General features: G+C 41.1%; 2 protein-coding genes across 3 annotated transcripts in view; both read left to right on the plus strand.

The window, feature by feature from the left end:
- Positions 1–3,748, plus strand: part of LOC126556564 (neurobeachin-like protein 1) — a 49,131-nt gene extending 45,383 nt beyond the window's left edge. For both annotated transcript variants that reach the window (XM_050211869.1, XM_050211870.1), the window contains 7 exons: positions 425–685; positions 756–2,264; positions 2,329–2,501; positions 2,578–2,885; positions 2,955–3,069; positions 3,137–3,314; positions 3,389–3,748. In XM_050211869.1, the coding sequence (XP_050067826.1) occupies positions 425–685; positions 756–2,264; positions 2,329–2,501; positions 2,578–2,885; positions 2,955–3,069; positions 3,137–3,314; positions 3,389–3,551 (2,707 nt within the window). In that variant the 3' untranslated portion in view covers positions 3,552–3,748. The remainder of the gene's footprint in view (positions 1–424; positions 686–755; positions 2,265–2,328; positions 2,502–2,577; positions 2,886–2,954; positions 3,070–3,136; positions 3,315–3,388) is intronic.
- Positions 3,749–4,660: 912 nt separating this feature from the next.
- On the plus strand, positions 4,661–8,704 carry LOC126557591 (uncharacterized). Its single transcript, XM_050213412.1, has 5 exons — positions 4,661–4,846; positions 5,141–5,277; positions 5,352–6,743; positions 6,942–7,093; positions 8,590–8,704. The coding sequence occupies exons 2-5, from the start codon at positions 5,195–5,197 to the stop codon at positions 8,652–8,654; spliced, it is 1,692 nt and encodes a 563-aa protein (XP_050069369.1). The 5' UTR covers positions 4,661–4,846; positions 5,141–5,194; the 3' UTR covers positions 8,655–8,704.
- Positions 8,705–15,645: the final 6,941 nt, after the last annotated feature.

Here is a 15,645-nt window from a genome sequence, read left to right on the forward strand (position 1 = left end):
TTTCTCTCCTATCCATACATTCCTATCCATACTCCGTTCCTGTTCCAAAATTGTTTTAAGATAATGAAAAGAAATACAAGAAAATCTGTTTTTATAATGAATTGAAAATATGGTGGTTATTATTTGCTGGTCGCTTTGAGTTTGTGTTTTAAAAAAGGGCTTTATTATGGCATTGTTTAACATCTTCTTCTTCTTCTTGGCTTAAAGACCTCTAACTAAGGTCATGCCGGCCATCGAAATTGACTTGCCGATGCCCGCAATTGGTTAGTCAGTCCTCACTACGGGGGGACGTTCCGGATGGGATTTGAACCCCGGTCCTGCCGTTTGAAGATCGGCCCCGCTGTCGCCTACCACCACCCATAACATAATTGTTTAACATGGACCTATTTTAACGTACATTTGTATCTCACGCTTCTCCCCACAGAAACCGACAGGAAGAATATTGGCGTCTATCACATCACGAAAATGTTGCCCGCATGCGCTTAAAACTGGAACCGGACCTGTATCACGATCCACACACAGCTGCGGCTAATTTGCGCGATAATACCACGTCCACCTCCCAGAGCCGACGGTTGTCTTCCGAGTTTGGGTCTACTTTCGCACCAGCCGCCATAGGAGATGAGAATACCGATGAAGAGATGCTACTGTTGGAGGAGGAAATGAGGAACAGCATGGAACCGCAAGTGTAAGCAGTTTAGACATTGAAATATTTCATCTCAAAATTACTTTGCTAACAGACTGAATAATTTTAACAGCCCAGAAACATCCGGGAAGGAGAAGATTGTCATCTCACAGGAGTGCGAACTGATCACACTGATGACGCGCGTGAAGGGTCGATTCGATCTGACGACGAGTCAGATTATGTTCACAGAGATTGCCTCCCTGAAGGACGATGGTCAGCGAAACGATTTCAAGTTCCCGATCGGTCAATTGCGCGAACTGCATTTGCGAAAGTTTAATCTACGCCGCAGCGCACTCGAGATGTTTCTCATCGATCAAACGAGCTACTTCCTGAACTTTACGACACGTACACGTAACAAAATATTCACCAAAATCCTCAGCCTACAGCCACCGAACATTCTGTACGGTTCGGGTCGATCGCCGGCCGAACTGTTGAAGTCGTCCGGTTTGACACAGAAATGGGCGAACCGAGAGATATCGAACTTTGAGTATTTGATGCACCTGAACACGATCGCAGGCCGATCGTATAACGACCTCAGTCAGTACCCAGTGTTTCCCTGGATATTGGCCGACTACACGAGTGAAGTACTCGATTTAAATGATCCCAAATCGTTCCGAGACCTCAGCAAACCTATCGGGGTAGTGAATCCGAAAAACGAGGCCGAAGTTAGAAGTAAGTTCGACGGATTCGAGGACCCGTCCGGGATGATACCGAAATTCCACTACGGCACCCACTACTCCAACTCGGCCGGTGTGCTACATTATCTAATTCGAGTCGAACCATTTACCTCACTGCACATTGAGCTACAAAGTGGTCGGTTTGATGTAGCTGATCGTCAGTTTCACTCGATCCCTCAAACCTGGAAACTGCTGATGGACAACCCGAACGACGTGAAGGAGCTTATACCGGAGTTCTTTTACTTTCCTGAGTTTTTGAAAAATATGAATCGTTTCGATTTGGGTGTGCTGCAGATGACGAAGGAAAAGGTAGACGATGTGGTTCTGCCGGCATGGGCTAAAACGGCCGAAGATTTCATCGCCATTCACCGACGTGCGCTGGAGTCGGAGTACGTGTCGCAACATCTGCATCACTGGATCGATCTTATTTTTGGTTACCGACAGAAGGGTCCGAAAGCGGTTGAAGCGTTGAATGTGTTCTACTACTGTTCGTACGAAGGTGCGGTTGATTTGGACAAAATAGCAAACCCGATCGAACGTGAAGCCGTCGAAGGTATGATTAACAACTTTGGACAAACACCGTCGCAGTTGTTAAGGGATCCGCATCCTCGGCGGTTATCGTTGGACGAGCTTACGATTCGGTTGCTAAAGTTGGAGCTAAAGAGACCAGATCTTACGCTCATCCTCGATCGCGTTCAGTGTACGGCATGCGATTTATCCACCGATAAAGATCCGGTCGTTTATTTGAGTACACCGAAAAGTCCACCGAGATCGTTTCTGCAGGCCAGTCCGGATATGCTGATCACGGTAACAAAGTCAGGCATTCTGGGCTGTCACAGTTGGATGTCGTTTGACAAGGAGCGAGGATTTTTGCTCGAAATTGATGCTACCACGTTGAACCTTAAGTGAGTACATTTGTAGTAGGCTACCCAGTTCGGATGTGTTCTTAATACTTGCTTTGTTTTACAGAAATCGTAAAAAATTGATCGGTCCCTTTCATCCATCGGTGACACTGAATTCTAAACTCTTCGCCGTTAGCGTGGATGCGAAGTATATCTATGCCGGAGGCATTTGGGACAACTCGGTGCGTGTTTTCAACTTGGCGCGGGGGAAAGTAGTTGCATCGGCAATAAATCATTTCGGTAAAGTTCAAATCTTTTTCGATTAGTGAATGATTTATAGATGGTTGTACGCAATAATGATGCTTTCTCTCTATAGATGTGGTGACATGTATTGCTATGGACAACTGTGGTTCGTATCTGGTGACTGGGTCTAAGGACTGCACCTGTGTAATATGGTCGCTTAGCACGAGTAGCAGCGTCGGCCAACCGACAGGAACTAATTTGCAACCCAACACAGCTGCACTGAATCAGAACTTGGCCGGAAATGTGGTGGGAAGTGCAAATGTTGTACATCTTACCAACAACCTCACTCCGAAACCGGTACACACACTGTACGGACATGACGATGCCGTATCTTGTGTGGCCATTATGACCGAACTGGACATTGTGGTTTCCGGGTCTTTGGTAAGAAGTTATATAGAAAATGAAAAATATTACCAGTTATACTGAACTTCCTCCAATCGTTTGTTTCAGGACGGCACTGTCAATGTGCATACCATTAAGAACGGCCAATTCATCAGGACAATAAATCCCATCGGATGTACGGGTGTTAAGATTGAAATATCCTTCATTACTTTATCCTATCAAGGTTTGTTAAAAGGAATTTATTTATTTTTTTATGATTCATCACGATCATGTTCACTCTTTTCTCACAGGACATATCGCCTTCTCGGCATTCGATGACACCTCACACTCAGTGCACGTGTTCAGCGTAAATGGAGTCAGCCTCGGTTCGAAGTACGTGTCCGGTCGTGTAACGGGGTTGGCCTCAGCATCCGACTTTCTCGTGGTTTCGGACGATGCTGGCGATGTGACGATGAGTCGCCTCTACGGGTAAGTGCGGTAAGAACGCCTGGTTATGCATATATGTTTTAATTATGTTCTCGTTCCGTATCTTCAATTCAAAGACTTAAACCAATCTTCGACATTCCTCTACACGTCCCTACGCAAACAGTTGTGGGAACTGGTGGTAATACACATCTGTTGGCGCCTTTACGAGACGGAAGCCTTGGTGTGATCGGCATTCAGCAACCAATCGTTTACAAAAAGCATACCGTGCTAAACGTCTAATAATCTTCCACAGCTGGTCAAATTGTCAGCATTTTAAAGTTCGTTTCATCAACGCGCATAGTCAGTATTTCGCCAAATGTAGAGAATTAATTGAATCAATGCAGAACTGTGTTCTCATTTCGAATCTTTCGTTACAATTATTGGAGTCAAATGGTGGTGTACTTATTGCAAACCTTTGTTAAGTTTATAGTTTGTTTTTATTCATTCCCTGAGTTCTTATGCGCGTGAAATATAATCGGTTACAAATCATGCACTAAACTTCATTTTCCCTTCCCGAAAACGGTAAATTTCTTCCCGTCCTTTAAAATTTCTTGATGAAGACATCTAAAACGATACTACGAAAGGAACCCCTTTTTAATAATGATAACGAAGCATGCAAGATTTATAGAATAATATATATAAGGTCAATGTTGAATATGTTGTTATAGTTAAATGTGAAATGAAAGTATTGTTTTAACATTGTAAACATAAACAGTAGTGTCAAAGCAAAATGATAAAGAGGAAAATAAATTACAAAAATAAAGTCGAACTAGAACAGCAACGGTTCAGTAGTAAGTAGTATAAAATCGGGAAAGTAAGATGCTAAAAGTGTTAACTAAAAGATAAATGTAACTTTTATATTTTGTTCTCCTAAGTCAATCTAGTGCCGCGTTTTACATGGAGTTATGTTATTTGACGAATGAAATTAACATGCCAATCGTTTGTGAGGTGCTTTTGTTTAGTAATATTATTTTGAAATTAAACTTCAGTTGGCACAGCTGCAGTCACTATTAAGAATCGAAAAAATAAACTATAGCTTCCTCAAACTTGTTTATTGGCAGTTTGAATCAGTGTAATAAAAGAAATCTGTTGTTTATGCAACTTTCGGTGCATGTATTTCTGGAATGCAAAATCTAATCAACTTTCAGCTTATAAATCATTATACATATCATGAACACCATTTATAGCGTTGCCGGTGGCCTTCGGATAGAATTTAATCAGAAATGAAATTGTACAAAAATAACTGTTTCTTTCTCAGCAGTTTAAAATCGCCAGCACGGATAAACCAAATAGCTGCAAATTAAAAATTGTTTGCTGGGAGCAGCAGCTGTCAATGCGGGAGTGCGATTGTGCTAGTTGGGAACGCAGAAAGGAAGACGCCATTTTGAAACAGTGAAAACCAAGCTAGCTACCCGGTTTCGTGAAAAAATTGCGTGATCGCTGTTTGTGGTTTGTCTTGACGTGCGTTTTTAGTGATACACTATAATCTAGCTTGATTGCTTTGTGTGCCGGTACGATTTGTGCATCCAACCCAGGTTAATAATGCAGTTTAATAGCTACTTTTATCGTGAAACGATGCTGTGTTCAAACAGCGGAAGTGTTTCCTGTGCTGTGTGCCCAGTCCGGTTTAATTCTACCGCTGATGATTAGAGATTACTAACGGGATAAAGTGTGTTTTTATTTGAAAAACACAGGCATCGTGTCGTTAAAACGGTTGAACGATATGAAACACACTTAAAATTTCCTTTTTGCGCGGTGAAATCCTCTCGTGAATTTGGTGTCCCCTTGTTCGCTGTATCGATTTTTATCGTTTTTTTTTTTCTTCGTAGAACCCCAAACCGTAAGTGAAGGATCGGTTGCCAAGTGAAAACTTACATAAAAGAATGATGGATATGTCCGGTCCACCTAGGGGTGGGTATCGTGGTCGTGGCGGGCCACCACGCGGTGGATACAGTGATCGGGGAGGGTAAGTAATAGTTTGTAGCTGGAAATAGATTTTAGTTTTATTGAATTTACAATTTTTCTTCTGCCCCGTTTCAGTTCACCATTTCCATTCAGAGGCCGTGGCCGTGGAGGAGGACCGCCAATGGGTCCTCGCATGGGCATGGGAGGCGGCGGTCCTCCAATGATGCGGGGACGCGGGGGAATGATGCGTGGTGGAGGGCCACCAAGAGGGATGGGCGGTCCACCTAGGGGTGGTGGTCCACCAATGTCTCGTGGTGGCCCGTACGGTGGTGGTGGCGGCGGTGGTGGTCGTCCAATGGGTCGCTCCAATTATGGTGGTCCATCGTCTTCCGTTTCGAACGGATCGGGACCACCGGCCGCTATTGCACAACAAGCCGAGAACGGCGACGGTGGTAAAGTGCCGGAAACAAATGGTGCAGCTAAAGCCGTCTCGACAACTACGGCCGGTGGTTCAGGTACTGGACAGAGTGGTGGCACTGGGGGTGGTTCTGGCAATTCGGGCTCTGGTTCTGCTCAAGGAGGGGCAACCGGTGGTTCCGAGGCTGAGCATATGTCGCCCAAGCAATCGATTAAAACGGCCGATTCAAGCAGCTTGGCAGCTGCGTCACAAGAATCATCGATACAATCCACACACTCGTCGGCTCCGTATCATTCGTCACCGCGTGGAATGTCCCGCGGACGTGGTGGATTCATGTCGCGTGGAATGGGCCGGGGTCGGGGCGGCGGAGGAGGAGGCGGTTACGGTGGCGGTGACTATGGTGGCCCAAGACCGTTCCGTGGTGGAATGGGAGGCGGTCGTGGACGTGGTGGTGGCGGTTATGGTGGTGGTGGAGGCGGTTATGGCGGAGGTGGCATGTCTGGCGGTGGATACGGCGGTGGTGGTGGTGGTGGTGGAGGTATGGGAGGTGGTGGCGGTGGCGGAGGATATGGCAATGCACCACCCTCTTCGTACAATCCGATGGGTGGTTATGGACAGAACAATGGTGGTCCGGGAGGTGGTGGCTACGGTCAGGGACCTCCCCCGCCGCGCCAGTTCGATTCACGACAACCATCGAACCCGTCCGCTGTGCCACCCATCAACAAACGTGGTGGCATTCCGGGTGTAGGTGGACCACCAGGCCCTAAACGTGGTCGGTACGATCCGGGTCCACCAAGCCGTGCACTGCCGCCGAAAGCCATGCCGCCACATCATGGTTCAGCTGCACCCGTTCCTTCGTACAGTGCTCCACCGCAACCGATGGCAAATCACGGCGGTTACAGCGATCCGAACGCGCATGCTCCACAAATGGAGCATCAGTACACGCACACAGCAACGGCCAATACTGGGGGCTATGGTAACGCGGCCGCCCCACAAACCGGCTACGCTAGCAACGGCTACAGCCAAGGCTCGTACGGTAATACGACGATGGCCAGCACTGGATATCCCAGCACGGGCACCGAATACGACACAACACACTATGATTACAGGTATTTAAAAATTTCCTTTGTGAGCAAGATTTTAATAGCTTTAATCTACCATTTTTCAGCTACAGTTAGTTTACATCGTTTGGGGTTTTAAAGCAATGGAGCCGAACCCCGGACGTGTTTGTAATGATGAGATGAATTATGAGTTTAATTAATGACACCTTTGTCAACCACCTTTTTGTGCCTCGTTTTATGTAATAGCAACACGGCCACGTATGATACACGCTATCAGTCTGGCTATACGCAGGACTATAGCCAAACGTACGGCACTACCGCGGATTACAGTGCCGTGTCGACGGACACGTATGCCAGCCAGCAGTATGACGATCGCACCACTGCCTACAGTGGTTACGGTAAGTACGCTTAAAATCATCCTGTTGTGTTCCCTCTGTAGTTGCATATTATGCGTCTTCCACACCTCCTTTTACAAATAAATACGCTCTATATCTATGTATATGTTTATATATATATTGGATCGTTACCGTTGAACGAACATGGTCGCCAAAATACTATCGTGTGATCATCGGTCTGCTTGACAATCGAATTTCGAATTTACGATGGCGAACCTTCGAATAGTTTGGAAGCAATTTCTAAAGGCTCAAAAATATATATTTACAAATATCGTTAAATAAATTAGTTGATACTCAAGAGCCGGTTCTATAACCCGTTCTAGAACACAAAGAAGTAAAGGAAAGTCAAACGCTATTACAAACGATTGAAACAATCTACTCTCGATCGAGTCTATTTTACCGTAAACCCTCGGGGGATATATAACCAATATGGCGATAAAGAAAGACGTGAAGAATGCTGAAGCTTGTTACCATTTAGAATGATTTGTTTTTAGTTGATTATTTTCATTATGTCAGACGCGCAGGTGTGGGATCTTATACGGTCGTAGTTGAGCATAAAAAAGAGGATGATTTTTTTTATGACACATTCGTGGATGTGTGAGTACAATGTGATTTATTATATTTAATACGAAATGAGTCGTAATGAATTATCAACAGAATATAGATACTAGAGAAAAAAAAGAAATCTACGAATGAAACCCTGAAGATCACATAACAGAATTACAAGTTATTCTATCTTTGAAGACGCAATTCAAAGCCAAAGAGCATCTGGATTCAATGAAATAATTGAAGAAAACACTTTTTATTAAATAAATCTCGTCTAGTGTATACAAAGAGTTAACATTTACACAAGTGATGAAGCAATATGATAATATTTAAAACATACAAAACTATCGGAAAGTAAAAACTTTCTATTAATTGCAGCGGTGATAAAGAAGCAGCCACAATAGCATAGCATGAGAGCAATACATGCGTGTGTCCGGGTAATACCCGAAAAAAAAATCAAATGAAACATTTATTGATGAAAACAAACCATAAAAAACTCAACTGCGATCGTCGGGCAAAGATGGCATTTTACTATTATTATGATTTATAATTTTGCAATTGATATTTTCATTTGTGGAGACTGTTTACAATGACGCGCCGCGCATTTTCACACATATCATTCGACAGTTGTGATTCTGTTTAGCAATGCGACGTAGGTTGAGACACACTTAAATTACTCTAAAACCGACCTTGCTCAAACAACAAAAATACAGCGGGAAATTGATAGCTTCGTTTACCTAGATAAAAGTATGGTATATATACTATATACACAGAGCGATATATCACGTATCACGGATATTAAAAGAAAAACAGTGAACGGCAAATGATTTGATTTTTCTTTCTTTCCTGTTATCCTGTTGCCCTTTTTCCTTTTTTTTATCCCCATTTCTCACAACTCTGCCCGGCCCCTTTCGAATCGACCAACATCATCAATATTTCATTCTCCCAACTAGACGCGCAAGCGTATTCGCAGGGCTACGCCAAAACCGATCAGTACGCACACAGCGGTTACTATTAAACACACGGCAAAACGAGAGAGCGAGAAAGCAAAAGCTAAAATTCAAAAAACCAAGCCTGTGAATGCAAAACCAAACCGCAAAAGTGGGATAAATAACAGATTGCGAAGAGAATGTGCGTACATCAAGCTGCAGCTACCACACAAGGCACAATGCTACAACCATGCTTTTACTGATCGATTAGCAGCGGCAAAGTACAGCTGCCCGCGTACCACCCACTACACACAAAGAGATAACAGCATAAGAATTGGGTGTGTGGGTGCTGTAAGGAAAAACTAAACAGAAAATCTATAGTCAACCGATCTGATGAAAAAAACTGCGCGCACCGCCCGCTCTCCAAATGCAAAATCATTCGGCAATCGGCGGCTTTACCAAACCATCAAACAACTGAAGCAAAATAGAACTCAAAAACAAGGGAAAGAAAACAAAAACCCATACATAATTCAACGAGAAACGGAAATGATCGATATTGACTTCTTTAAAATAAAAAAAAAATCATAACAGCAAAGCAAGATTCCCCACAGTACGAAAAAAAAGAAGATCTATCGATCACGTTTAAATAAGTGTACAGAACTAAAGAAATGGCCACGCCGGCACACCAAACATCCGTGATCAGAGTAAGAAGAAAGCACGGAAGCACATTCATTCATGTATTCCGATACCGGATGCAAAACTTTAACAACATTCGTCGTGTGAAGCGTGTTAGATTGTTAAGATTTATCAGTTTGAATCAAGCATAGAGACAGTGTGAACAATTAGTATGTAAGGGCAGCATTAGTAATATAGATGGATGAGAACATTATTACACCGAGGTAATAATTGAGAGCAGAAGACGAAAGAGAAGGTTAGTTATCACACTTTAGATGGAATGGATGTAGTCAAAACATATGCACAAGGTACCACAGCAAATACATTGTAGCGCAGGTATCGTTTGCGATAGATTTAAATAATCTAGCAACAAGAATCCATTGAAATCATAAGTATGTGTGTCATGCTGTGCAGCAGCAACAGCTAAACGTGGTAGAAATTCGATTGCATGAGAGGTGTAGAGAGGTAACATTTCCCTTTTCTGTCCCGGCGTTTTATATGAGCAACTTTTTGTTAAGGTTGTATGAAACCATTAATCCTTTCGTTGTTCCAGTTTGATCCTTATTTGCTTTCCAAACTACTGGGTCAACAATACCATTCACACTCAGCAGTGTGTGATGAATGTCCATTTTGATGTGATTATTTTGGTAGAAGAATAGCTTTTTTTTAAACCTAATAGTTTTTTATAGTTTCATTTGACAAACTTTATCGTGTATGTGTTTTTAAATGTTTATCCTTCTATATGTTCTCTTGAGTTTTTTGAGTACAATTGTGAAGCGCGGTAGTTAAGCAGCAGTAACGGTTATGAATCATAATAACGTCTACATTATAATCAATAAGAATAAAGTTAGATAACAATTAAAACACAACCAGAGCCAATTTGTATAATGACACATATTTGAAGCATTGGATTTAGACGCATCATGAAGGAAAAGATTGTAGTCACACAGAAAATAAATACACGTAAACAGGAAGGCAGACACATATTTTCAGCAGTTCTCTAGAAAGGAGGAGGTTTGGTTTATCTTTTTAAAGTAGAGCGCTCTCTGGAGCGAAGAATCACGGATATAACCGACATAACTACGGCTAGAAGATTTAGTGTGTACAGGAGAAGCAAGTTTAACGTAAAAATAAATCGATGAAAAATATATTACTGGAAAAATCAAACAAACCGACTAAAAACTAACCATAAATAAATTTGGTACCAATCGTACATACATAGGTCGGGCGTTTCATTCCTTTATGGACACTTTAAAGAAGAAAAATATGGGGATACACAATGAAAGTATTTTATTTAAAGAACCTGAAATACAACGTACAGAATATGCGGCAAACGTGGATTTACCTGTTGTAGTATCGTATTGAATAGTCATCAAAAATAACACATTAAACCCAAGGGTGAGGGTAGCACCACACACAGAGGGGTTCATGGGCGCAAATTTCAACCATAAATCTCCGGATAAGTCCACAGAGACTGGAAAGCGTGACTCTAGCTCGTAGCGAAATAAACCTATACTACCTGTGTTTGCCATGTGACCGATACCGGGTATAACAAAAACGGCATATTTTGAATCAGCAAAGAAAAATCCACGCCTTCAAAGTGCCCTTTCGTTCTTTTTATTTTACCTTTGCCAGATAGCGAAAATCCTTACCTTTAGAACCGAAAGTACCTGAGACTGTGCATACATAATTACTATTTGCTGCGTATCTGTTACAATGTTCTGCTAAAGAAAATGAATCTTCTACCCTAGTGCCTTTGTCTGCATATACGTTGCAGAAAGAACTCTAACAACCGAACGTCGTCCTGTGTGTAAACAAAATACCTTCGAAGAACATTTACAAACGTCTGTTCGCCTAATATGAAGCGAATTTTGACCAATTTTTTTTATAGAATTGAATCATGAATTACAATGAAAAGCTACTACAAAATCATGTTCCTTCTTTGGAAACATTATATATGTATAAATGCGAGAAAAGAACGCTTTACTGAAATGTGTTTATATGGGTGATACCGATAAACCGAAACCCGATCCTTATGTATGAATGTGAAGTGGAAAGCATTTTGATGCATATTGAAATCAACACTTAAAATGAATATGAAAACAACAGATGAAAACAAACCGTGCTAAGCTGTGCAAACTCGCAATAAAAAGACGTCTTTATATCATTCCACCATCCGTTATTGCAATAACAACATTTTCAACCACGAGCATCTGGTATGTTTAAGTCGTAGAAAACTTTTTAATGCAAAAAAAAACAGCAACACATTGCCGAATATTTGGCTAAATGCCAGGAAATGATACAAACAGAAAAAAACGCTTTCGTATTTCATTAATGAGCATTCTGATGGATGATTTACTGCGAAGAAGCTGCACATGGAAGACGTAATTCAAGTCTTCTTTATCTCAAACCATTTAATATGCATTCGGGGGCGGGATAAAGGATAAACATGCTATACACACATATAATATATACAGCGAAAGCGGCCCAAAACATGATAAACGAAAATTAAAAGTTTGGAGAAACAGAAGTAAAAATACGAATGAGAAATGAACGGATATCTCTATGTCAGAGGACGTCACGACTGAGAAAGCGATAACAAGGTAATTATTGTTAACTAAATACTATACATATATTTTATCATTTATCGTATATCATAATTCAACCGTAAGAAGTTTACAATTTAACTGGTTTTACAGCATTTATGATTTAATTATATATAAAGCACCACTACGTTGCTTGCCAAATCGATAAAGCTTTATCGTATTTATTTAGAGGCAATATTCGAGTAAATTTAGTATGAAGAAAGTATATAAGATACGCAATGAACCATTACACAAGAATCATGATTGAAACGATGTTCAAAATCCGGGGTCTGGTGAGAATCAGATAGGATATTAAAATCCCGCACTGAAGACTGACTATCCAACTAAGCCATTCGATGGCCGGCGTGACCGAGCAAGTCGTAAAGCCAGGAAGAAGAATATATTCAAAATCATAAAGGTGTTAACAAAGCTACACAATCTTTGTTAAATATTCAAACTCAAACAATTTTATCGATCACGTGAATTGCTACAAGGACGCGAATGTATTGCAAAAAACATTTTTTTAAAACTAAATAGCTGAAATATGCAAAGAGAACTCATAAAACAACATAGAGTTGATAATATATACATAATCCTCCAATACCGTAAATGGAAAAGAAGCCAATCCAGTTTCACAATCAACTTACCAGAAGTGCGCATGCGCACTAAGCATGTGCTATGGAAACTATAAAAAATACGCCTTATACAAAAAATCTGACCAAAATTTGCTCTAATTTGATTTGATGAGATTAATCGTCTGTGATAAAATACTTCACGGGTATATTTATAATCTTCGTTTGAGAGTTCTGCTTTAATTACATTCTTAATCACGTACCGCAATTCAAATATACAATTAGACGAAATTATTCTAGAACTACAAAACACTTGCTTTCCAACAGATGGTATAAATATAAAAAAAAACATTATTTTAACGATTCCAACGGAATATCGATTCATCGGAGTATCGACGCATAGAAGCCCAAACCTGCCAAAGAACATCGCACTCTTTCGGGTAAGTTTTATCATTTAATATTAATGTAATTTATATATTTAATAAAATGTTTTAAAACTATGTGAAATAAAGAAAGATTTCAACCGTAAAATATTTTTATTTTTAATGTTTGTTTTAAATCCAACGAATGGTGATCATTTGTTTTAACGGTCCTTTCAAATTTGGTTTTTTTTTTCGCCCGTGCAAGGCGAAAAATTGGTTTATGGGGAAGCAGAATACGTGTTTTCCTGGTACTTTTGTGTAATCAAAAGTTAAATAATTACATTTTGTTCTGCTTTAGTAATTGAACGTTGAATAATATAACTTAAAAGAACGATAGGAGATTGAAACAAAGAAACATCTCCGTATGAGATTCCGTTAAGCCTATGAAAAACGGCTTAATTCAAATTTTTGGGCCAAATTCAGTGCTGTCAACATTATGCACCAAACTGCAATCAATGCTTTTGTTCAAGTGTGCGTGCGCTCATCAATAACGAAAAGGTGCGAATTGGGGCATACAAGTGTGTGTGTGTGTGTGTGTGTGTGTGAGAATAATTTTTTGTATGTACCAATCAATCTTTTGTGATAAATTGTACATTATTACCAATATAAATCGTATAACCTACAACGTTCCTAGCCTTTTCTTCCTTTTAACTATCTTTATTTGATATTGATTAGTAATAAATCGTCGGTAGAAGCCGGTGTCAGTAATATGCCGCTAAAAATGATTATCGCAAAGCGTGTATGTGTGTGTGTAGGAAACAGGCAAACGCACGCACACACTGTAACGATTTTCAGGTTGTCAATATAAAAGTGGGCAAAATTTCACAGAATCGGCCATTTCTTTTCTGGTGGTGAAACGAAGCAGAGGGTACGCGTTGCAGCAGCTGCGGGTCGTTCCCGAGTGCCGGTTCTCTGTCCACCCTAGCGGGGCAGAGGAAGCACAATGAGGAAATTGTAAAGGCTAAAGTTACAAATCGCGTAAGTGCTTTATTCTTTCGCGTATGGTGCGTATTCTCTTGTGCTTCGAGAAAACGGTGTAGTGGTGCTCGGTAGCTAGAAAATTCTAGCTGTGTTGCTGTGACGGAAGCGTGATAGATAGTTCATACAAAATGGCTGCCATCCGCTGTGTTCTCAGTAGCAAACGTATCCGGCGTTGGCTAGCTGGTGCTGACTTGGTAGCTGGTGGCGTCCCATCGCTGTTCAGCATCATCATACCGCATCGTCGTGGGGCGGAGTCTTCTGCGGAAATGTGTGCATCTAGTAAGCAGAGACAGCAATCATCTATGATTGAATGGTAAGTAGGCATTACATGTAGAGAAAAAGAGAGCGTTTATTACAGCATGATGATTTACGACCAAATTTTCTTCCTTTGCAATTGCAGACAACCGACCACCTCTCTGGGCCCATGGGGCAATCTGAAAGAAAAGAATTCGCTATCGAATTCTTTTCGGCCACACCTAACCTCAATAATTCTGTCACTGGATTGTAATGTGTAATACACAGTGACGCTTCTTATCGTCTCGTCGTGTGTTCCTCGCTGTTCATTGTTTCACCGAAACACGATGTCTAGCAGCGTGTGGTGGCGGCAGCGGCGGCTGCAGCAGCAGCAGCTGGAGAACAAGCGGCGTCAACGAATGAGGGAATTAACGAACAATTTTATGTTCATACCCTACATAAGCGGCGCCTATCTGAAGCTGCATAAATAATCGTCTGCTGATTGAGGATCGCTGGTTTAAAGCTCTCATCTCATCGTTCGCAAAGAGACGCTGTGAGTAGTGCAATGTGGAAAAAAGACTTACACGTCTTATACCGCATTCACCTACTGCTCCGCTTTCTTTCGCGGAAGAAAACCTTTTTGTAAAGGTTTACTTTTTTACAACCATTTAAATTTCGGATGTAACATCTAGTAAAAACATTGCCTTACACGTACGTAATCCTGTGCGAATAGGTATTCTGATAAGCACGCGTTCGTGCGTCATTTTAGATTCAACCACTTAAATTTCGGATATTATTCAAAGCTTTTTTCATTGCCTTGATATATTCTATTAGATATATAAATTTTCTTTGACAGTTTTTTTTTTACCGAGTTCCAAACCTCATAGGCCCGAATGGCCGGAACTATTCCACTATGGATGTGAAATTTTAACTTCGCTATATAGCCGAAACACAATCAACCACTTAAATTTCGGATGTTAACATGTGATATGCGTTGGTAAAGCGCCGCACTTGCATAGAGTAAGTCTCTGATACTATGTTAGAATAAACGCGAGTGAATATGAACATATTCTGTACTTTTCTTTCTGTAGGTATTAGAAATTGAAAGAAAATAGTTTCTGATGACTATCGGGCCGCAAGGGTGAGTTTGGGAATACTTTTTTGCGTTCAGAAACATCGTGTTTAAATCAGACAAAAGTTAGGTTATGTTAACGGGCGGGCAGTGTTAATCATTCAGCGCCTGCTTCGATCGGCATAGTTGTTCTTTAAGAATAGTTCGATATTCTTAATTGAATGTTTTATTATTATTGTAGGCTTATAAAAAAAAGTTCGTTAAAATAGGAGCTACACAGCATATGAACAGATACAGATGGTAAAAAAAGGCTTCTTGAAAGAGGGTGGAAAGGATTAGAAGCATGAGAAGCAACAATAGCGAAAGGACTCAATAACGCCATCACAGTTACGTGTTAGGCTGGAGGAGGTTCAAGGATATTTTGGTGATGCTATGAAGGGAAATGCAGTGCGTCGTCACAACTGGCAGGGACACGCTTACAGTAGGCTCACAATCAACATATGGTTATGGCGTCGCTGCCAAATAGTCCAAGTCTTACT

Source organism: Anopheles maculipalpis, chromosome 2RL (assembly GCF_943734695.1).
Source record: "Anopheles maculipalpis chromosome 2RL, idAnoMacuDA_375_x, whole genome shotgun sequence".
NCBI lineage: Eukaryota > Metazoa > Arthropoda > Insecta > Diptera > Culicidae > Anopheles > Anopheles maculipalpis.